The 24,940-nt window shown below is 41.1% G+C and overlaps 1 protein-coding gene across 2 annotated transcripts in view; it reads right to left on the reverse strand.

Moving 5' to 3' along the window:
• Positions 1-1,408: 1,408 nt before the first annotated feature.
• The window catches only part of prkcz (protein kinase C, zeta), a 225,110-nt gene continuing 201,578 nt past the window's right edge, over positions 1,409-24,940 (reverse strand). For both annotated transcript variants that reach the window (XM_049581679.1, XM_049581680.1), the window contains one exon: positions 1,409-8,099. In XM_049581679.1, coding sequence (XP_049437636.1) covers positions 8,012-8,099 — 88 coding nt within the window. In that variant the 3' untranslated portion in view covers positions 1,409-8,011. The remainder of the gene's footprint in view (positions 8,100-24,940) is intronic.

A 24,940-nucleotide genomic window follows, 5' to 3' on the forward strand; every position in this document is an offset into this window, starting at 1 on the left:
TAAAATGCTAACTCATGGGTTTTAGGACTCCTTTGTCAGACATTTTTAATGCCACTCTGAATCAAATTTAAGAGCAATTTTACAATCACCAAAAGTAAAGGAAAAAAACAGGAATGGACATTAATGACGGAGGCTGGAGGACAATTTTGCCATAGGATTTTTATTTTTGTTTTTTACAATTTTTAATGTAGAATTTGATTTTTGTGTTCCAGGGAAAAGTCAGATGATCTACTTTAAATGTTGAAATAAAATGAACACTTTTTAGGCACAACAGGGCTGAGGGTATGCAGAATTAGAACATGAGGTTTGTTGGCATGGCTTTCAGGGGGGATTTTGTGTTTTTCACTGTACACATGATACATCACACACACCCCTCCACCTATCCAGATCCCTTTCTCCTGAGTGTTAGTGTGCGAGCAGGCAAAACATGTCCCTTATCCACAGGGCTCCAGACCACTACTATGGCAAATATCATCTATATCTGGACTGAAGAGCTGTTAGTTTGTTTCCATCTTAGAGGGAATACATCATCACATTTATTGGCCCTGCGGTAGCAGTTTAACTTTATGACTTAAGCGATAGTGTGGGCAGATGAAGCATGTATTTTTGTACTTAAAGGGCTCCAGACTGTGACTATTTAGTTGCCTTTTGCAACCATGGAGCACGACTGTATCTTGCAAATACTGTTAATAAAATGACCGAAATAAACTAAACTAATGACTAATGACTAATAAATGAACTGGAGATCTGTTATTGTGTTTCCAGCTCACAGTGAATAAATCACATTGAAAAGTGTAGTGGTAACAGTTTAACTTTTCACGAACTGCTTATGACAACTGTGTTCACAGCAAAAACATCAACACTTCAAGCCCGAGATGAGCTAACCATACTGTATTTTACTTTATAATAACAAAACATTAACTTTATTATAACAGTAGCTGCTTTGTTTAGCTTTAACATAACAGTATTTTTGTGACAGTAGTTGATTTAACTTTATTTTAACAGTATTTTACTTTATTATAACAGTACTTTACGCAGTTATTATGACAGTAGTTCCTTCATTTCTCATACAGTCAATCCTGCGCAGTATACCTTTAATGAATCCGCACTCTCGCACTAACATATGCACTGAGCTGACGAAAGACTGCTGATGTTTTAATATTAATTTCTGGTAAACAGTTGAAGTTTATTCTCTCCATATCAAATAAACACAGAAAAATGCTGCTATGATGGCTATTGGTTAATTGCATTTTCTAGTCTTTCAGTATGGACAGAGTATTAGGTGATCAGAGGATGTGAGGATGTGCTGGTGTATGAGGCCAACTCCCAGGCGACAGACACACACACACACACACACACACACACACACACAACTGTAGCATCTGCAAAGATTTTTCTGCCATCATCTGCAAAAAGGAAGGACTCAGTTCACGGAAAACCAGTATCATTTTTAATAATTACACATATTTACAAAGATGCATTGAAGCAAAATGAAGCATATCCAACCAGCATTATTTTAGAACAAAAATCATGGACCGAGTTCATTTAGTTTGAGATAAAGATTCTCTGTCTTTTAGATGTCTGAGTGGCCTTCACTGTTCTCTAAAGTGGTTTCAAGGACTCCCAGTTCATCCGTTGGTCCCTCAAGGAAAAAAAAAACAAAAAAACAATGCCGCCAACGTATCGCCTGATGTGCAAATAGATGAACAAAACATGACATTAATAAAATGCAGTAAAGGAGATGGAGTTTGGGGGGTTGGAGGAGGAGGCTTCATCGAATGTTGAGTGATTTCTAGCTTCTTGAAGTGTATGTGCGTGTGCCTGTGTGTGTATTCATTGTGGTGGAGTAATCGGTGACTGTGGAACTGTTTCATTATCTCTCCCCTCTCTATCTATTTCCTTCCCTGCCTGTAAAGGCCCTACGGCTAATTGAGACCATTTGACTCAGGATCAGCTAATTAATCCTATTATGTGGTTATCAAATTACCACGGGTCAGATTTCATCAACTAAATCTCAGCCAATAGAGAGCTCTTCCTCTCCCCAGAAGCGCACAGACGTAGAGATCAACACAAAGCTCACTTCAGAGGCAAGGAGTTCTTTCTGTCGCCGACTTTAATCTGTGCTTGTAGTTGATATTCACACACGTGCCGTGCATGTTTGATGTTATCCCAGCCTTTCAACAGCACAAGGCTCCAAAATTTGGTTACAAATATGTTGATTGCAAGGTGGCAACATATGAAGTTAGGCTTGTCTGAACTTAAACAGCCCAAATAAAAATTAGGATTTGATGGATGATAACAGTGCAGGAATGAGCTACCAGCTTGGCGAGCTGAGCCTCCAAACCACTGATGTTAGAGAGCTGACCCCGTGTGTTGGGTTGGTTTTACACTGGGCAACTGTTGTGCTGTCAGCTGCAGGATACAAACTCATCCACAGCACTTCTTGATTAGGACGGGTATTCTTTTAAAAACTCCAAAATTGATGCCAACACGATGCTCCAATACTAAAGCAGAACTTCTTCAAAACTTAAAAAAAATACCTGTCTTAAGTTTTTAATTATTTGTGGTCAAATAATTAAAAAGGTTTTCATTAGTTGATGTTATGGATGCATTTCAGTCAGCACTTAAAATGCCTGTTTACACCTGGTATTAAAGGAATACCTCACACACACACAAAAAAACCCCTAACTGTAAATAAGTGATGTTGTGTTACCTGAAAATTACGGGGAAAAAAACCCTAACAAACATTTTTCTTGCATGCCTCCAAGGAAAATGGCAAACACATTGATTTATTGATTGACTGGGGACCAAAAGTTTGCTGGCAGCAGCAAAACTATAACAAAACATCCGTTTAAAATGTCTCACACAACTTGCTCAGTATAATCCAAGTTTCATTTATCCAGTCGTATCCAGTAGAGGCCTGCAAAAATAACAAAGATGACTAATTGATTTATAAATGGTCACTTTGTGGGTGAGGTATTCCTGTATTCATGCGTTTCAGTGATCCAAACACAGGTGGACAGCTGAGACACATCAACATTCACACCTGTGTCTATCATGCATCTCCAGCTGACCACTTGCGTTCAGATTTTGTTACTGCGTACAACACAGGACCCCGTGCACAGTTATTACATCCACACTCTCACTAGCATGCTCGCTAGTCAGGTTAGCGTTTGTGTTGGTGCAGCTGCAGATATTGCTGTCAGCAGAGTTCAACATGCCTGCTTTCACAGGGCAAAATGATGGACAGTCCCACAACACTTCATCCAACTTGTCGTAAATTGGGCAAGTTAAAGAGCGTCAGCATGGTGTCACAGCAACCAGCACGTCCTGCATCAATGACAAAGTCCTTAGTGGGAACGCTTCAGGACACATTAGACTTTACATTACAAAAGATGTGGTCAAATGTGTCCCAGACCACCTCGGCAAAAGGTTTGAGTAATTGGTTCACCAAGTGTCTTGGTGGTCATTTACACTTGTGGTTAGCATTGTTCACCTAAGACTGGATGACCCAAGATGCATCTTAATACCAGGTATAAACAGGCTCAAGAAGGACTGAGCTTCATTAACACAACACAAAGACAGACAGCAGATGATACACATCAGCTTCTGTTAATACTACACTGGCTGTCTGCATACACAGATGTGTTCACATGTTTCTTGGTGTGTACAGTCTGCATAGTTACACATTCCAGACTGTACATAACAAGTCCTCGTAGACATTGACAGGTATGAAATCAAGTCATGTGGCCAGGCGGATGTGGAGCATATAATATGGTGGGGAGTGTTACTGCAGTTCTTTTCCTGGACCTGGGGCCATTTGCCTGACTAGTTCAATGCATGTGGTGATATATTAAAGCAGTTTTTAAATCCAGAGCCAGTCCAGGGGAGTGGACGTGGTTCAACACCTGGGATTGGGATTTTGATTCATCTCCTGAGTCATCTGTCATCCACACATCTGTCCCCTTAACCCTTTTCCCCATAATGACGACATATGACGCCTGTGTTAGTGTTTTTTAGTTATTAATTGTGGAGTTGGTGATTCTGGAGAGACCCCTCTCCTAAATGCTCCTTCAGAAGCTCTGTCTGGCGTCCCTTGCTCCCACTGTTTTTCTCCTTATACATCATGGCCTTTACCCTGTGCTGTGTACAGGCACAGTGCTAGCTTGTGTAGCTAGGTCTGAATAACTTAGAGAACCAGGGCTGTGTATGAACACTGGATTTTTTTCAGCGTACACACAAAATGCACAGCTAGTGGACCATGAGGAGATACTCACTCACTGAATTAAATAAAAAGTGTATTGGATTAGAATCGCTGACTGCACCTTTAAAGTATTAAATGTCTAGTGTAGGATTTAGTGGAATCTAGTGGTGAAGTTGCAATTAACTGAAACTCCTCACATGTGCCAAGTGTGTGGGAGAACTACGGTGGCTGACTCGAAACCTGAATGGCCCTGCATAGAGCCAGTGTTTGTTGGTTCGTTCTGGGCTACTGTAGAACAACATGGAGGACTCTGTGGAAGAGGACCGTGGCCAAATGTAGATGTAAACTGCTCATTATTGTATTTATGCCAAAATATCCCCCTAAATCCTACACACTGGACCTTTAAAATGTCTAAAAACATCCTCACACATTGCAGTTATTGTCTGTCAGTTAACTCAGTTATATTGTTAGAGAACTATGTTGAACAGCTACTTCATTTTGAAGTGAAGAAAAAAACAAATGCCAGCATTAAAGGTAGGATGTGGAGGATTTTCAAACAAAAGAAAATATAGATATATACAAATGAAATCCTGCTTAATCATCACCTATGGGCTTCTACTCATGTGTGGTGGTGACTCTGTTTGCAGAGCTCCTGCCCTTTAACTGTATTTTGATGTTTTTGTGAGCTCGCACCGCTTCTGGGCGGAGATTTCCCCAGCCAATGAGAGAGCGCAGGTGCCATGCCTGAGCGTGTCCGAGCGTGCACCAACGCGAGCCTTGCCTGAACCTCTTCTGTGAAGCCTTCTTCCGTACCTCCGGGCTCCGTGCACCCGGGAGAGTTGAACCTGATAGGAGGGGCCAAATTTGAATGTGTGTTTACAAACAGCAACTGGAAAATCCTCCAGACCCTACCTTTAACATATGTAGAGAATCACTGTATTACTCACCATGTGATGAAACATAATAAAATGACACGTATGACTCAAGTGAAACTTTGATAGGATTCCTGTCTAATAAGTGAAACTGAACTGCATATCTGCTCTGTAATCCTGTGCTTTGAGGAAAAAAAATGTTTTATATTTTGTATCTTTTGGTTTCTTGATGCTCATTCAACATCACTGCTGACAGAATGCTGTCCTCTGCCTGAACACGACAGTCACCAGTGCAAATGTGTTTACATTATATGCTGGCCTGAAGCATTTCTGATGGATCGCTAAAAACCTTTTATCCTCTTAGAAATAAAACAATATTAAAACTAAATTTTAAGATGTTTAATAATTTTAGAATGATGTCCTCCTGCAACAGGAGATTAGTAGTTTCATTGGATGTATATAACCAAAGGAACAATGTAACAACGTAGAGGGACAGGTCACCCCAAAATCCAAAAAACATATTTTCCTCTTACCTGTGGTGCTGCTAATCAGTCTAGATTGTTTCAGTGTGAGTTGCTCGTTGTAGGAGATATCAGCTGTAGAGATGTCTGCCTTCTCTCCAATATAATGGAACTAGATGGCACTCAGCTTGTGGTGCTCAAAGCACTAAAAACTTACATTTGAAAAACTCATCAGCAATGTCTCTTTCCAGAAATCATGACCCGCTAACTCAAGATAATCTACAGACCTTGTTGTGAGCAGTTTCATGTTGGAACTATTTTTTTTCTACTGAACTATACCTGCCAACCGCATCCCTGCACAGAAGAAGTTTGCATCTACTGCTAGCTCATCTATCATATTTTTTTTGGTGCTTTGAGCACCACAAGCTGAGTGGCATCTACAGGGTTTCCCACACATTTATGTATTTGACATCAGCATCCACTTCCACATCTAGATTTTTTAATTTTGAACTGTTTGTTCATTTATATAGTTTTAGTGTTACCTATTGTTTTTACAAACTACTTCAGAAGAAACCGTCTGCATACCCATGTAGTTTACATGTGTTTGCTGTCATTCACCTCTGCAGCCGCTGCTCTATCCATCGATCTAAACTGATCAGCTCTAATCGATTCGACCACAAACTGATCGAAAGGAAGTCTTGAATATGATCATTAAACAGCTTGAAAAGTTATTAAAAGTTCCGCTTGTGCTGCGTTCACAGGCCCAAAAAAACCCTACCCCCATCTGCCACCACAGCACACAGAATCTATTTCTGGGTGAAACACTGTATCTAGTTCCATTGTATTGGAAAGGAGGCAGGCATCTCTATGGCCACTCTCACCAACACTATGCAACTCACACTGAAACAATCTAGACTGATTAAAAAAAAGGGGGAAAATAATGTATTTTTGTTATGGGGTGAACTGTCCCTTTAAGCCGCACAGAGCTGTAGTTGCACTGCGTAAAGCGAGCCTTAATACGGAGATGGAAACACACGATGAGCCCAAAATGGAAATGGAGACACATTTCCACAAGACAGCACAACCAACCGGTCACATGATATTTTTGACTGGCTGCAGATGGTCACGCAGTGGCAGCTGGTGTCGAAGAATCTGAGCTCGGCCAGCAAGCCTGTCCACACTGTGGAGGCTGAAGCCAATGCACTGCTTTGTTTTTTAGCTGAAGTCCTGATATAATGTGTTCCTAAAGCTGCCAAACTGTGATTGGCAGCAAGTATACTGTGGCCTGTATAGCCTAAACCCTTATACTGAGTGTCATCACGAATACAGGACTGCTGCTTGCATCACGACACCCATCTGTGACATGAAAAAAAAAACCCATTGAAACATCAAGCTGGATGCTTGGATGCGACTGCTGTGAATCTATAGACCAGTCATAAACAATCTGTTGTGGTTATTTCAACTGATTCATTAAAAATAAAAAGATTCAGTCATGTGTCAGGACTGAGGCAGGCTGCTCCAAAAATATTGATTCCACTAAAAATTTGAGTGGTCTGGACCAACCCCCATTATGGATTAGTCTATCCATGGTTTCAGTTGGTCTTTACCTTCTGACGCCAAGATGAAGGTGAAGAGATGCTCAATAAGAGATAAGTGCAATCAGAGACATGGTAATTAATATGATCTTTGAGGCACTTCTTAAATAAAAAGTCATCCCCCCCCCCACCCCACCCCCACGTTGTTTGTGAAAATCCTAAAAGATAACAAAAAGAAATCTTTGTGGTTACGATGAAAATGTGCCACTTGCATCAATAAAAAGGCATCGTCAATTCTGGATTCACTACCTACATTATAATACACAATAATAACTTATTTTTTTCCTTCGCCATTGTACATTCTTGTTTTGTGTGAGCCGTCGCCCTCCCCCTACAAGATAGAAAAAAAAAATTAACAAGAAAAAAAAGTGCACGTTAAAATTTCAAGTTCTTCAGCAGAACTGTCATATTAATCCAGGGATGTGACTCAGGATGAAATGTGTTCATGATGGCAGGCACAGAATGAAACAGCTCTCTGTTTAAATTACAAAGCTGGCCGTGCTTCAACATGAGGATGGACATTCTGAGAGGAGAAAGGAATGAAGCCGAAGGAGAAAAAAAAAAGAAAAAGAAAAGGGGAAGACAACATAACAACAGGGAATGTTCTTGAAGTCCAGCGTCTTTGTTTTCCTTGTAGATACCAAGAAAAGAAGAGTTGGTATCCCAACAAAACAATCGGAATCACCAGGAAGGAAACGTTCCCGTTCTCCAGTTTCCTTCGCCTTGTTGACAAGGTCCAGAGGGTGAGTTCGTCCTCCCTGTTGTCCTTTACTCTTCCTCCTCCTCCTCGCCTTTCAGAGTTGGCTTGCGAGTGTTTTTTGGCTGAGACGGCAGCTTGGACAGACAGTAGGTGGGCGAAGGAGGAAGCTGGTCTCCCCTTCATACAGACTCTTCTGTGGATAGCAGCAGGGGGTTGATGTATTCAAATCCTTCAAACTCTGACTGGTCTATTCTCTTGATGACGTCCCTGAGGAGATGGAGACAGAAAGAAGAATTAGAGGTGTTGTTTTATCATGAACCCAGAGCACATTATCATCCACAGAGAACCTGGATTAGAGTCTGAACAAAGGCAGCTTCACAGCTCTGACACAAAGAGTCTCCCATCTCCTTTACTCCATGTTTTCAATCAAACTGACACAACTGGTTGGTGATGTGCCTCTGCCCTGACCCAATTACTGTGGCTGTGATCAGTACGTCACAGTGAGTTTGGGAAACAGTGAACTATTTCTGAGGCATTTTATGCTTTACTGCAAAGTAGATAGCAGAGAAACAACTGGAAGTCAGGGGACAGAGAGATGGGCATTAGCAAACGTCTCATATTGGATCTGGATTTGAGACTGTGGGATACCTTCAGATCACCACAGGCTTCTCCTGAACAGGATGTCTTCAACACAGATTAATTTTCTTTCCACTTCTCTTGCCTTTATTTGATAGGAGAGATATAGTGTGAAGATAATTTCTTTAAGTTTGATGACACATTTGACTAGTTTGAAGGTTCCCACAGTCATGCAATTCCTATACAAGTTATGAAATTAGAAAAACTGTTTTCCAGGCCTAGAAATGGTTTGGAGTTCAACAGAATGTTTTAGAAATGTTTTGAACATGTATAGCAGGGCTCTCAAGTCTAATGCTTTTAGAGTGTGACACATGCATTTTAACCTTTTCACACTCTCACCCGCCACACCTGGTATTTCTCACACATAAAAAAACAAATATTACGATAACGCCCACCATATATTTAGTGGAACGTGTTGCAAGACGCTGTGGTTACTAGAGAGCTCAACAAGCGCTTGTCACGCTCCAGCCAATAGAAATAAGACGCAGCTACCCATCAGCCAATCAAAAAATAACATACAGCTACCCATCAGCCAATCAGAAAATAGCATTGCTGTATCTGGGTAAGATACAGGTGATCTGACTGCAGTAAGAAGAGGGTGCACACACAAGAGGGGGTGCCTTATCACATGTGCACAGTAAGTCATCATCATTTGATTTTGTAGCCTACTGAATGAAATTACTTGTTACACAAAAGGAAAACAATGAGAGTTTATCTCAGGGAATATCAGCTGTTACCTAACAGTCTGACAAGACCACGTGTCAAATTTAGACAACAGCAGCCTCATTAACAGAGTGCTGGTGGCTTAGAGGATAGAGCCTTTAGTAAAAAAGCAGCGGCCGAGTTCAACTCCGGCCTGTGGCACCCTGCTGCAAAAAATCTCACTCTGAACTGAGATCAAAACTTGAGAGCCCTGTTGCCCTATTGTTCATAAAAATCCACCAACCTGCAATATATGCTTTTGGTATTAAAAAGCTAAAATTTAGTGCTGTGTTGTGTCATTGATTTAACTAGTATTACATGATTTGCGTATGCAGCTAGTGAGTGGCGGGAGTTAGCAAGCGCTAGCAGTTTGCTGATCTGCACATTCCTTGGAAGTGCATGTTTAATAATGTATGGCTTTCAAACTACAAATGTAATACATGAGTCGAGAGAGGCAGACTGTAGCTGCACTGGGTGTAGAGCCTGCACCAAAATGCTTTTGTTGGCATGCTGGAGGAAGCGGCTCTGGTCAGCCATGCTAAAGGGAAAAGGCATCAAGAAAACCAAAAGGCTGCTCAACAGACTGCCAGTGTTGGCTCATATTTCACGCCTGCCATAGCCTGGCCAAATAACATTACCACTAAGCATCCACTGAAAACACATAAAGCATTTTATTCCATATTCAATGCTACATTTTTGGTATAATGCCTGTCTCTAGGGCAAAGCATACTGGATTAAGAGCATTATTTTTTGCGTCCTATGATTGTTATAGAGACCTAACCTTACCAATTTTAAACTACACCAATAAAGTCATGGAAATGGGGTAAATTATTATGGAAAAAAATTGGAAAAAGTTTTGAAAATTCATTGGTTAAAATGGGTGAGACCCTTGAAGCTTAGATGTGTTGTTTGTACAGTACACATTAAGCTAATACATTTACTGTCACAATGTCCTCAGCATTTGAACAAAACCTTTAGGAGTTTTTGGATTGGTTATGCAATTTTTAAACAATATAGTGACAGACCTCATAATTATTTTTTCACATACTGGGACTTTTTTGTGGCTTGGTTTGGACTTTCCATGTGTGCAATGTGGTAAAAACAAAATCAAATTGAAAAGCTGAAACTTTTTGCCAAATGGGTTCCCATTCCAAAAAATGATTATGATTATTTTTTTTTTATTATATCGCCACCATGGGGACATGCACTAGGGACTGCTGTGGTATTAAAATGAACATTCAGTGGCCCTGAGTAATCACTGAATAGTGTTTGACAGCAGACACACTACATTTTAAGATATTGAGAAAGAAACTGTATTTAATTTGAATCAGCCAGATATGGCTCATACCCGATCTGCTTGAAGGCCCCATTTATAAATGTCATGTACAAGCAAAAGAAGGCAAGCAAACTTTAGGATTTATATAAAAACCAAACATGAAGGGAGAATGTGCGGTCCTCCAGGGAGACTGACTCATGCACACTTACATCAACTGGAGAAATGAGAAACTGCCATTCCGATTGCAGACAGATGAAACACTAGAAACTGTGACATTGATACTATTGTTTAAATCGAAATATTACCTCTCATGTATCATATATGAAGTGTTCATTTGCAAAACCAGATAAAAACCATTCTCACAACAAATAAACCAACACTTTTTTGATCATCCTGGAAGGAAGGAGAACCACCACCAATGCCCTCCCTTCTCCCATGCAGGGACTTCCAAGCACCACCCCTTTTGTGAGAGCAGGCGAACGTCCGGCCAAAACATCGGCAAGAGCAGGATTGCAGCAGCATTATAACAGGCAACAACAAAGAAAATAATGCCACGTTGTGCATGCTTTGGTGGTCTGTACAATAAATAACCAATCAAAATAAACAAATCTTTATATAAAATTGAAAAATGAAAAAATAAAATAATAAACCAGCCAATCTACCCTCCAAACTTTTCTCCTCTCCTCACTTTATTCTCCACTGTTTTCCTTTGCGCTCCACCTCTAAATTTGTTTTCCTCCTCTCATTTTCTTCTCCTTCTTTTTTTTCTAAATAGTTTCATACTAATTGTTATAATTATCTTCTAAATTAGCTTTAAATATTCTTAAAGAATCCCAGAGAACAGATGCATGAGGCGACTGCAGCTCTGTGATTCTCCTCTGCGCTCTTTTGCGCACAGAATGTTCCTGCAGCACCAAACCACATCAGATTTGTCAGATAAAATTATCAGCGCTGCGGTGCAGCAGAAGTAAACATTGTTTCAAATTGTGTTTTGGGTCATAAAGACACGTTGAGGTGGGAAAGCAATTTGACATCCTCTTGGACAGTTTGAACTCTTGAGCTCTGGGAGGCGCTATAGAGTCCCTCTGGCAACCAAAAATGTATTTAAGAAGTCCTTCATCCCAAGTGCCATCAATATCCTTAACTCAACCAAGTGATTGATGAGTTTTAAACCACAGACAGACACTGAGCTGATTTATAGTGTTAAGTGTTTTGTAATGACTCTATTTACCTGCTTTACTGACTGACTGTCTGCTTTTACAATGTTGTCTTTTGTGTTTGAATCAATCAATCAATCAATCAATCAATCAATCAATTTTATTCATAAAGCCCAATATCACAAATCACAATTTGCCTCACAGGGCTTTACAGCATACGACATCCCTCTGTCCTTATGACCCTCACAGTGGATAGTGAGCCAAAGACAAATTTTCATCCATGATGGACAATAAAGATATATTGTATGCTATAGTCTATTCTATTCTGCTTGCACTGGGCAGCTGGTGAACCCAAATCTGCCAGAGAGTTTGAGGGAGACAGTATGGTTCCACCCCAGACTTGCTTGCTTGTTGTTAATTAATAGTGGGTTATGGCCTAAGTTAGACTTGCTATATTGAGATGTTTTAATAGTGATTTAATTTAAAAACAATGACAAACAATGCTGAGGCTCAGGACAAACACTATCATTACCTGGCTGTTCATGAAGGAAGGACAGGGAGACATTGCTGCTCTGCACGGCACTCGATTTGTGTTTGTTAACTATGGTGACTGTGACAGGGGAAGTTGAAGAGAGAGGGGCAGGGCTCCTCGGTCATACAACTCGTGCTCAATTGAGATCTGATGCCAAGGTCCACATTTAAAAACTAAAATGTAAAACGACTACAAGAAATGGGAAAAAAGTCTTGCAAAAAGGGCACTTAACTAGTCAGAGGCCAGAAGGGCAGGTGCTTGAGCACCACCTGGGGTCTATCTGTGCACGTGCCTGATTCACAATATGCTTCTCCACTGGGGTCTTTACAGCGGTTTGCGACACACAGCCTCTTGCCTTTTGATGGTCAGCTCTGTGCGTTGTCTTTTACACAAACCAACTCACCAACAATCTGCAAGACTGGGGTAGAGATGCATGCCCAAAAGAAAAGCCCACATTTCTGGTCAGAAGGAGAATCACACCCACTTTTAAACTTTATGATAGACTTGGATATCAACAGGTTTTTGGATATGTGCAAATATCACAGTGCCGTGGATTTGCATAGTAAAACAAGAGTGAAACCAGTGAAAAACAAAATAAAAACTATTCTATTTTGATGCAAAGACACAAAATGGCACAGGCGTTTCCAGCTGTTCCACTTTTCCATATTATGAACTGATAAATGACATGTTAGGGCCAAACAGTTGGAATATGCATAGTCTGAGTGGGCGGAAGTTCACTGCAGAGATCAGCCTCTCGTTGGGCAGAACGAGCCACCCGCTGAAGTCCCGCCCTACCACCTCCGGTTGTGTAGCAGTTTTCAACACGTCCTTTGCTAACTTTTGCAGTGTTTGATCTTGCGGGGATGTAGCCATTTTTCTGCCATGGTTCGTGTCCTGTAGGTGATATTTTTGTGGGCGTGTTACACCAAAACCTGTTTCCCCCCAGCAATATTTTTGCAAGCGCACCGTTGCTGTGGCACCTCCCAGAATGATTGTGATTAGTTGAGAGAAGTACAAGCAGCCGGGGCGTTTTTTTCTCCAATCTCAAAGTGAGAGCCGGCCCAGCCAGACCTTTCTTTTCTTGAGAAAGGTCTGGTGAGCGAGACTAGAGTATGCATAGCTGCATGCAATGGGAGTATTAGTGGAATATTCATTTTCATTAGCCATGTAAACAGCTTATTAGGGAATATTGTCTTTTTTGGAATAAGGGCAAAAACTGGAATATTTTGTGCATATAAACATAGTCAGTGTTAATGTACCCAAAGCTCTAGATGCATTTGTCAGAACAGCTCATAGAACACAGCACAACACTGTAGCTCACATGGTCATAACTCACCCAAATCATTAAACCTGTGCTTCAAAACAAGGTTACTGTCTCATATAAAAAGTAAATGCTCGCACAATAGTTCTCACAGTACTCTTAAATGTAGGTGGGGTTTGTAGCAGATGCTAATAGTAGCAACACTGCTTCATCCAGTCCTCGCTTTATTTCGTTTTCACTGGTGATGCAGAGGAACATCTGCATCTTGCTGATTGTCCATAGAACTGGGTTGCCCGCCAACATGTTTTACAGTACAAAAGAAGAACAAGCTGGGGTGTTTACTGTCCCTCTCGCAATCATGGGGTTTGTGCATTAAATCCTCGTTGAGTGAAGATTCTCTCTTGACCAATCAATGGACTGCAGTATTTCCCACTCCACCCTTTACGTAGTATCAGATCAGTGTGCCAGGTACCTCAATAGAGGGGTGGCAAAAAACATGGCACAGTACAATGGTTCTGTTGGGAAAGTTCTAAACTTTTGACAATGGAAACACAAAAATAACTGTTCTAATGTAACAAACTGAACTGAGCTGAACAGGACTACTTTGTGGAAACGAGGGTTAATATTTTAGCCATGTCTTAATGTATATTTTTAATAATTATTTTCATTATTTTACAAAAAAACATAACAATAAATGAAGATTAAACTAACATTTCAACTTACATCAATTATGTAAACTGGGAACCCTGCCATCCAATAATTAGTGATTGATCATGCTATGTGTATGCCAAAAGTAGGCCTTTGGCTGCACCCTATGTCTACTGTCAACAGTAGATCTTGGGTCAACATACCTGTGAGTGACATCACAGTAGCTACGTTCTCCTAAAGCACACGTTTTATTATTATTCTTCTCTTATTTTGTATTCTCAATTTCATAGCCTAGGCGATGCTTTGCAGTTGAATAGACCTGTTGCCTTCTGGGAAAGTGTTTGTACAGATTAATACACAAGGGACTAAGTGATCCCTATTTTTATATTAAAAAGTTTACAAAAGTTGCCAGTGGACAATTTGTTACTGAAGTGCCCAGAAAGAGTATTGTGTGGTTCTCTCTCACAGCTGCGCCTGGATGTGGATCGTGGTTGTGCTGCTGCCGTGGTCCTGCCAGATGCCTCCTACTGCTGCTGTTATTATTAGTCATACTTCTACTATTACTATACACATATAGTATATACTATTATATATAAATATATACATATATACAACCAATATGTTATTATTATATTATTACTAAAGTTATTTATTAATTAATGTTATTGTAGCTATTGTCATTACTGTTTGCCGTGCATCTGTCTTTGTCTCTCTCTCTCTCTCTTTATGTCTCATTGTGTCATATGGATTACTGTTAATTTATTATGTTGATCTGTTCTGTACGACATCTATTGCACGTCTGTCCGTCCTGGAAGCGGGATCCCTCCTCAGCTGCTCTTCCTGAGGTTTCTACCGTTTTTTTCCCCTGTTAAAGGTTTTCAATCAATCAATCAATCATTCAATCAATCAATCAATTTTATTTATAAAGCCCAATATCACAAATCCCAATTTGCCTCACAAGGCTTTACAGCATACGACATCCCTCTGTCCTTATGACCCTCACAGCGGATAAGGAAAAACTCCCCAAAAAACGGGGGAAAAAAAACGGTAGAAACCTCAGGAAGAGCAACTGAGGAGGGATCCCTCTTCCAGGACGGACAGACGTGCAATAGATGTCGTACAGAACAGATCAACATGATAAATTAACAGTAATCCGTATGACACAATGAGAGAGAGAGAGAGAGAGAGAGAGAGAGAGAGAGAGAGAGAGAGAGAGAGAGATGCAGGTAATGACAGTAGCTTACAACAACATTAATGAAAGTAATAATATTATAGTTATAGTTCTGGCTACTGTGGTACAATATGTTGAAAGTATGTATTAATATCTGGCAGTATACAAGTGTGACAATAGTCATATGTGTATAATAACAGTAGAAGTATGACTAATGACTAATGATGGCAGCAGCAGCAGCAGGAGGCATCTGGCAGGACCACGGCAGCAGCACAACCACACACAGTTTTCTGGGGAGTTTTTCCTTATCCGCTGTGAGGGTCCAAAGGACAGAGGGATGTCGTATGTTGTAAAGCCCTGTGAGGCAAATTGTGATTTGTGATATTGGGCTTTCTGAATAAAACAGAATTGAAGTGTCTGTCTTATTATATATTAAGCTATATATATTTTAATGACTGTCTTAATGGGTTGCATGTTTTCATACAAAATTAGCTTTACACACAACTATCAGAGCTAAATATGTGATAACTGCAGTGTTAAACATTTTTGATTTGCAGTCTTGAGTTGGACGCAACAGTCATTTTCATGTAAAAGGATTAAAAAGTTCTGTGAGTAAATTCAAGCACACAGCTTTTTAAAATCCATTTCATATAAAAAATTATTTGTTTTTGTTGGCACCTGTTCTTACTGTTCTGTAAAAAGTCTACTACCGCGCATCAGCTGGAGCCCACCTGATGGGTTATTGTTTCTGTGTTAGTTTCTCTCAGAATAAATCCTTAAAACCTTCTAAAATTGCATCCCATAGTACATGATGTCAAGTGAGACAGAAAGAACATGGAGTAGACTAATCAGTGGAAGAACTCGAACTGCTTCTTTGTTTCCTGAGTATGCTGCTTCCATTAACAAAGGCATAATCACAGGTAAATGGAGCGGAACCCCATAACTAGTGGGCTCAGTGAAGCTGGGTAAAAATAAATGTACTCCCTTAGCAACACTGCTGGCTGCTTCTCTTTCAGCAACAGGCTGTTTACTCATCTGTGTGTGTGTGTGTGTGTGTGTGTGTGTGTGTGTGTGTGTGTGTGTGTGTCTGGTGATGGTGAGACAGGGAACTAAAGCCCAAAAAGGAGGCCTCTCCCTGGGAAAGGCTGAGAGGCTTTCTCCCTTCAGACACTGGGCAGGAGGCTTTGAAGTAAAGACAATAGGTGTGTTCACTGGCCTTCCCCCTGGTGTACCAGGTGGTTGGGGGTCTCACTTTAGGGGCCACTGCCAGTGTCGAACAGGTTGCATATCCCACCCACATAGAGAGCAAGGACAAGTGAATGAAATTCTACAGTGTCTTTCTTTCAGTCCACTGACTAGAATACTGATGAAGCAAATAGTTTTCTTCCATCTGATCTCATATGAAGTACTCTCACTGTAGGAGTAGGTCAACCACCAATACAAAAATTAGATTTAGAAAATGGTGTTTTTCTATTTTGGAGTTTCGGAGAGAACAGAGAGGCAGAAAGAAAAACCACTAAGAGGGACACACAAAAGAGAGAGGAGAGGGTTTGGGAGTTGACCAAAACAAACAGTGTGTCCAACCAATGTAAATGTTTCCTTTTTTTCCAGGGTTGGATGACTTGAAAGCATTACCAGATGCAGGAGAGAGGAGGAATGACAAGGAGAGAGAGGAGAGGAGGGAGTAACGTGGGAAAGACAGAACAAGAGTAAGGCAAAGATGCTTTAGGATATCTAGACAGCATTATAATTGTTTGTTTAAAATAATTACTAACATCAATGCTACAAGACATGTCAACAGCTACAGATACATCCACTCAGAATTTCCCCTCCCAACCAAAGGCCTTTCGGCTGCCAGTTGGGTGCCAACCATTAACCAGCCAACTTCCAGCCGCTGGGAGTCCCCCCCACCCCCACACCCATCTGTTTCCTGACTGGGCGTGTCTATCCACTATAAACACGCCCATTCAGGGTGTTACCATGAGATGGCACTTCCTTTACAAGAACACATAAACCATTACACTGAAGAATCATGTTTCTTAAGGCCATAGTTTGCACAGTACGTTTACCATACTTACAGTAGCTGCTGGACCTTTAGCAATGTTTGCCAAGCCTTAGTTTTCACTGGTTATTATTTACATATTTTTAAGTGCACTTCTCCCCCTAAAACAAGCCTGTGTGCTGAGAGACTCAACTCAAGTCTGTCTGTACAGGAGACCAGAGAGAAAGACATTTTTTAAAGTGTCTGTGTACTCAGTTCTTAGTACATTTGACACTTCTAAGTGTATCTCTTTGGTTTGGAGTTTAGTGTCTCTCTTGTGTCTCTGTTTTTAATCCAGATATCTGCTTTATTTTATTGTTAAATGTTTGCTTTTAGTTGTATAAAAGATGTGTTAAAGGGATAGTGCAAACATAAATGAAAATTCAGCCATTATCTACTCACCCTCATGCCGAGGGAGGCTCTGTTGAAGTTTTAGAGTCCTCACAACACTTGCGATCCGAGGGGGGAGTGGGTAGCAACTAGGGTTGGGAACGATTAACTGATATTTGGGTATCGCGAGACTAGCAATCGGTTGACTGGCTTTAACAGTTTGCATCTCTAAAACAACGCGAGAGCCGGCGGCATTCTCCGTATTCCTGTCAAATACGGCGGCCATAGTGCTCCGGGGCGCAAGATAATGGCTTACCGGCGACCAAGAAGCCCGGTTCCAGGTCCAAGAATTCTTCGTCGGTGTCATGACTGCCCAGAAATACCTGAACAGCCGAGCCGTAGCAGCACACAGGTATGTGACGTGACAGAGGAGAAATGAGTCGTTCACATTTCCACAAACCTCACCGCACTTTAGGGACTGTTCTTTACTTGTCAGGGGAGGAGGGTGGCTGGTTGATTTTGATTTTATTTATTTTATTTTGATCCCCCCTATGTTAATCACTTATTGATGCTGTTTTTGAAGTATGAATAAGTCAATAAGTAATTTATTCCATTGAAATATCATTGATGTATTATAGAAAAGTGATTTATCTTTTTATAAATGACAAACACAGAGTGTAGCAAACACAGAGAAATAGTCTGACATGCTGTCAGTGATAAGCTGCTAGTCATCACAGTCCATGATATCAACTAATAACAGATGATGTCAGATTCTGCCCCTACATTGCATGTTATTATTTTATTCTGCTTTATGTTTATACTGTACAGCGTTATGATAAACTTTATTCCAGACTCAAGTCCATATAAGATACATACAAAAACACAGACAATACCATAAAAACAACACAACAAGTAGGTTTAAAACACTTAAATTTTTACTTAAAGTTCACTTCACTTAAAGTTTAAAACTTCTTCTCATTTTTATATTGATCCCATCCAACAAAATGATGTTCATTCAGCAAGTCTTTTTTTGGTCCATGTCTAAAAATACATACATTTAACATGTGATTTTGTTGTTGTTGTCTTTTTATTTTATTTTTGCCAGTGCCATACAGCAACAATGCTTGGGGATGTGGTCTTTTACAAATTTGAAAACACTGTAAGAATGTCACTTTTATAGAATTGGCTTCTTTATTTTATAATGTATGATTATTGTCTACATCAACAAATGTTAACCGTGGAATCGTATCGAACTCTATCATTCCTACACTGTATCGAATCGTATAGAATCGTTCTGTATTAAAAATATATCGTTTTTGAATCGTATCGTAACCCGTGTATCTAGATATGTATCGAATCGTCTATCACAGAGAGATTCCCAACCCTAGTAGCAACACAACTCCACCTAATGCAGGCTGATGGCACCCCAGATTAAAACGTCCAAGAACACATAATTGAAACCTCAAAATATCTCCATACTGCTCGTCCGTAATGATCCAAGTGTCCTGAAGCCCTGACATAAAAAGTTGTTCGGAAAAACATCATTTGAACTCTGTTTTTAGCCTCATTGTAGCCTGTACCTTTAACTGCCTCTTTGTACATTGCGCTCGCATGTGCGCGCTTGCGCGTGAGACCAGCGAAAGCACGTGAGCACACAGGAAGGCGATGCCCACGGTCTCACGGTCTCATTAATCATGAGCCCAGTGCCAAAGATCATGAGAGGAGAAGACGAGCAGGTGCTAGTGCAACTGAATACAAGCTGACAATCAACACACCCCTTCATGGTCGAGAAGCCGTGATGAAGAGCACATCAAACAAGACACAGCTATCACAACTTCTGTGCACATTTGACCTCACCGCTGATAAAATCATGTTTGTGAACCACACAGAGTGCATCGTCAAGCATGAGGAGGCTGACGTCACTCTTGTTAGCTACATGCTGCAAGCAGCTGAAGCAGGGGCACCCATCATACGTATCCCAAGCGATGACACTGATGTATTTGTTCTGCTGGTGTACTGGTCTTGGTAGGCTGATGTTCAATCAACAGTGGGATGGCACCATCTTAGACATAAATGCCGCCATCAGCGCATTGGGTGACAAATGTCAGGGTCTCCTGGGGATACATGCATTCAGGATGTGACACTGTTTCCTACCCCTGTGTAAAGGGCAAGACATCTGCACTGAAAGCACTCCTAGGAAGTACCATGCCTGGTCTGAATTCAGCGCTAGGAGAACCTGATACCACTTATAGTGGCCTTAAAGGAAATGGCCACTTTAGAATGAAAATACAGACATTACTTAGTGACCCTCGTGCCGACAAAAAGTCCAGTGTAGTTTTTTAATCCACAAAACTCGTTCGGGGTATCGGAGGATAACAGCTAGCCGGGAATAAGAGCTACACTTGTGTGCATGGAAGTGCATGGAACCCACATTTTGAAAATGTAATAAAACTCTGCAAGTGCATTTCAAAAACGTCAGAACAGCTTGCCCGTCGTAATCCAAGTGCCCTGAAGCCACGGCATGCAAAATTGACTTTAAAAGATGTAATTTACTCCACTTTAATAGCAGAATTTCTCACCATGGTCAGTTAGCCTGCCCTGCAGGAGTGCTGTGTTTACATGGCAACTCACGCGAGACTTGAGAACTAGCACCACCACTAGCCATCAGCCTGCAGCCAAAAGAACTGCAGCTGCCATGCTGCAAGTCTCAGTTGTACTGACTATTGCAAGTGTGAAGGAGATGTGGTCCGCTGCAACAACCCATTCGCAATACATAAAGACAAAGAAGATGAGGAGGCTGAAGGAGATGAAGGAGAGAGATGATGAAGAGGGTGAAGGTCATTGAGTGTGCAACATTGTGGTCGTTGTTACAGTATACTGTAAGTTACCTTTAATGAATAAAACAAATGTATTGTCATTTCTTGTATTAGCTAAATAACCTATTTTATGCAAGTGAGTGTTTTTTTGTTGATGACATCAGGCTTGTAGATGACATTTCAATCATAAAAGTTTGTATTACTTGGGGCATTGGTGGCTTAGTGGTAGAGCAGGCGCCCCATGTACAAGGCTGTTGCCGCAGCGGCCTGGGTTCGAATCCAGCCTATGGCCCTTTGCTGCATGTCATGACCCCCCCCCCCCCAATTTAATGGCCGTAATTCAATCTAAATGAAAGCATTTAACTGGATTATTTTAATATTGCCTGTCACTTTAATACAGGCTGAGTTCAGCATCCAGTACAGACAGTTGTGGACTGTTTTTGTTTCATACTAATCATTATGTTGAAAAATAATTTGTATGAATTTCTGTCATTAAAAAATATTTTTTTTTGTAATGGTAAGAGCAAGAGAGAGAGAGAGAGAGAGATATTCCCACAGACTCCCTGCAACGATGCTAACTGGCATGTCATTCACACAGTGTTGCTCACCTTCTTCATTGGGACGGGGAGGGGTAAAGTTATGGGGAGACAGGGCTGCTGCTTCTGACTCATCGAGTCTGGTAAAAGGGGCAGGGACAACTGATTTAATATGAATATCTTGCTAAACATCTACCTGCACTGATTAAATGTAGGTTAAAAAGGAGTGAAATGTAGGCTAACACTAGTCTGTAGCTAGCTTATTTCACTATGACATTAAGCTAGCAGGTTAATTTCTACCACTCACAGACGATAGGCTACCCACCTTTCTTGGAGAAAAACTGGGTCACATATTGACACCCTTTCTTTTGCCTCTCTTCTCTCTCCTGTCTCTCTTTCCTTTTTTGAAAACCGGATTTTCGTTTAGTGCTGATGATGACTGTAGCGTTCCAGTGTAACTGCTAACTGCTACTAGGCACCGTCACCGTCACTGCGCTAAGGCAGGACCAAACCATTTGATGCAGATACAGGGGGGTGGTCAGTCAATATGGATGTTTCCTTTTTGGTCAATGGAGATATTTAACTTTTACTGCCAAACACAAGTAAAAACAAAGAGATCATTAATTTTTTTACGATATTTGAAAAAAAATATTCATAATGATGATGATTTAATAATTATATATATATATATATACATATATGTATGTATATACAGTACAGTACAGGCCAAAAGTTTGGACACACCTTCTCATTCAATGCGTTTTCTTTATTTTCATGACTATTTACATTGTAGATTCTCACTGAAGGCATCAAAACTATGAATGAACACATGTGGAGTTATGTACTTAACAAAAAAAGGTGAAATAACTGAAAACATGTTTTATATTCTAGTTTCTTCAAAATAGCCACCCTTTGCTCTGATTACTGCTTTGCACACTCTTGGCATTCTCTCCATGAGCTTCAAGAGGTAGTCACCTGAAATGGTTTCCACTTCACAGGTGTGCCTTATCAGGGTTAATTAGTGGAATTTCTTGCTTTATCAATGGGTTGGGACCATCAGTTGTGTTGTGCAGAAGTCAGGTTAATACACAGCCGACAGCCCTATTGGACAACTGTTAAAATTCATATTATAGCAGAACCAATCAGCTAACTAAAAGAAAAACAGTGGCCATCATTACTTTAAGAAATGAAGGTCAGTCAGTCGGAAAATTGCAAAAACTTTAAATGTGTCCCCAAGTGGAGTCGCAAAAACCATCAAGCGCTACAACGAAACTGGCACACATGAGGACCGACCCAGGAAAGGAAGACCAAGAGTCACCTCTGCTTCTGAGGATAAGTTCATCCGAGTCACCAGCCTCAGAAATCACAAGTTAACAGCAGCTCAGATCAGAGACCAGATGAATGCCACACAGAGTTCTAGCAGCAGACCCATCTCTAGAACAACTGTTAAGAGGAGACTGCATGAATCAGGCCTTCATGGTCAAATAGCTGCTAGGAAACCACTGCTAAGGAGAGGCAACAAGCAGAAGAGATTTGTTTGGGCCAAGAAACACAAGGAATGGACATTAGACCAGTGGAAATCTGTGCTTTGGTCTGATGAGTCCAAATTTGAGATCTTTGGTTCCAACCGCCGTGTCTTTGTGAGGCAGAAAAGGTGAGCGGATGGATTCCACATGCCTGGTTCCCACTGTGAAGCATGGAGGAGGAGGTGTGATGGTGTGGGGGTGTTTTGCTGGTGACACTGTTGGGGATTTATTCAAAATTGAAGGCACACTGAACCAGCATGGCTACCACAGCATCCTGCAGCGACATGCCATCCCATCCGCTTTGCGTTTAGTTGGACGATCATTTATTTTTCAACAGGACAGTGACCCCAAACACACCTCCAGGCTGTGTAAGGGCTATTTGACCAAGAAGGAGAGTGATGGAGTGCTGCGGCAGATGACCTGGCCTCCACAGTCACCGGACCTGAACCCAATCCAGATGGTTTGGGGTGAGCTGGACCGCAGAGTGAAGGCAAAGGGGCCAACAAGTGCTAAACACCTCTGGGAACTCCTTCAAGACTGTTGAAAAACCATTTCAGGTGACTACCTCTTGAAGCTCATGGAGAGAATGCCAAGAGTGTGCAAAGCAGTAATCAGAGCAAAGGGTGGCTATTTTGAAGAAACTAGAATATAAAACATGTTTTCAGTTATTTCACCTTTTTTTGTTAAGTACATAACTCCACATTATATTCCTCATATATATATATGTATTACCTATTTTTGGGGGCCCTGTCAGTCAGGGGCCCTTGGAATTGTCCTAACCCCCCCCCCATACGGCACCACAGCATACATCCCAACATCCCAACACCATCACCTGCACTTTAGGTAGCTGCTACACTACATCAGCTAACAGGTGAACTTTCACGGTCAGAGACTATCAGGAATAACTCCACCATGAGATTTCTTGCTAGGTAAGAAAAAGCGTTGAACCATCGGTGTTGGAAGGGCTAAATACTGTGTTTTTAGGCGGGAAGGCAGTGAGGGATCTCTTCCTTATCACTGCCCTGGCAACTCCTACTGAGGAGATGGTTTGAACCTCCCTTGTTAGCAGTCACAGGGTGAATGGGGATTTGGGCATTTCAAAAGACAGGATAACAGAAATGTGTTGTCAATATATGCATGTCATCTAAAATAGATGAACACAACATGACACATGATTTTGTGGAGCACAAGTTTGTGACATTTAAAGGTACACAATGCAGTGATTGTTGCTTACTGTTTGCAGACACAACATCATCCTACACGGCTTGTGAGTAGACCACAAGCTGCAGTACTATTGTAGGAACGTTTCAAGCCAATCCTTTAGTGAGCTCACTAAGCTAACAGCAGAACCTCCATGTCCAACAGAAAACAGACCAACTCCACATCATTCTTCATCCCCATCCTCCCCTTAGGTGCCTAAAAGTGAAAGCCAACCCCAGAATTACCCTCGTTTTAAAACCAGCTTTGTCCTGTTTAATGTTTTGCCTCTTTATTTTTGTTAGGTTTTTTTCAGCTCTGTGTCTGTAATTTTCGTAGCTACCTCACTGATGCGTGCTGGTACTACTTTGTCAATACTTTTTTATAAAGTCCGGACGTTACCTGCACTGGCTGGAGACTACACACTTAATGCCCAAAGACTGCAATCAAGAAATGTTTTAACCACAGCAAAATAAGAAGAAAATACCAAGCTGCTACCTCCAGGGGTGAAAAATGAAGACAATGTGGAACTGTGAGCCAATCCTCATAGACCCCTATGTTAAAATGCTCAACTTCGTCTACAGCCTGGTACAAAAATGATTGGGTCTCTAAAGCTAATTTCCCCCTTCATGACAACTGTATGGGGGTGGTTTTTTTATTCAATTCAATTCAATTTTATTAATGAAGCCCAATATCACAAATCACAATCTGCCTCAGAGGGGTTTATAGCATAAGACATCCCTCTATAATTCACCTGTGTACATTTTATTAAGGCTTAAAGTTACACATAATAAACACCTGTGGCCACTTTGAGAAACAGGCAGACAGCCTGTTACTCAAATTGGCCACAGGTGAGGCATCACCACAGTAGGTCACTACTAGCTGCAAGAAAACCAAGATGGCAATGGCCAAAAACCTAAATTAAGGCTTCTAAACAGGAGTCCACAAACCAATGGGTGACCTCACGGTAACTACAGCAGCATTGTAGTCCTCGCCATCATACTCCCTGATAATACATCCTGTCCCTTAAAACAACCACTAAGGACCAAGGCTACAGAGGAAGAAAGTATGCTTCTCTGGGCATTGACTGAAGCTGCCATTTTCTAAGACAGCGAGCTGGCATAGAAAAACTAAAGCCTCTCTCCTCCTCCCCTCACCATGCTGGCAAGGGCCCCCAGCAAATCTGGCTTTTAATGTCGCAATGTAAATCTCTAACATGGAGGGTTTACCCTACTCTCTCCCTACATGGCTCTCACTTTTCTTTCTTCTTGTGCCAAGC

The sequence above is a fragment of the Epinephelus fuscoguttatus genome, linkage group LG7 (assembly GCF_011397635.1).
Source record: "Epinephelus fuscoguttatus linkage group LG7, E.fuscoguttatus.final_Chr_v1".
NCBI lineage: Eukaryota > Metazoa > Chordata > Actinopteri > Perciformes > Serranidae > Epinephelus > Epinephelus fuscoguttatus.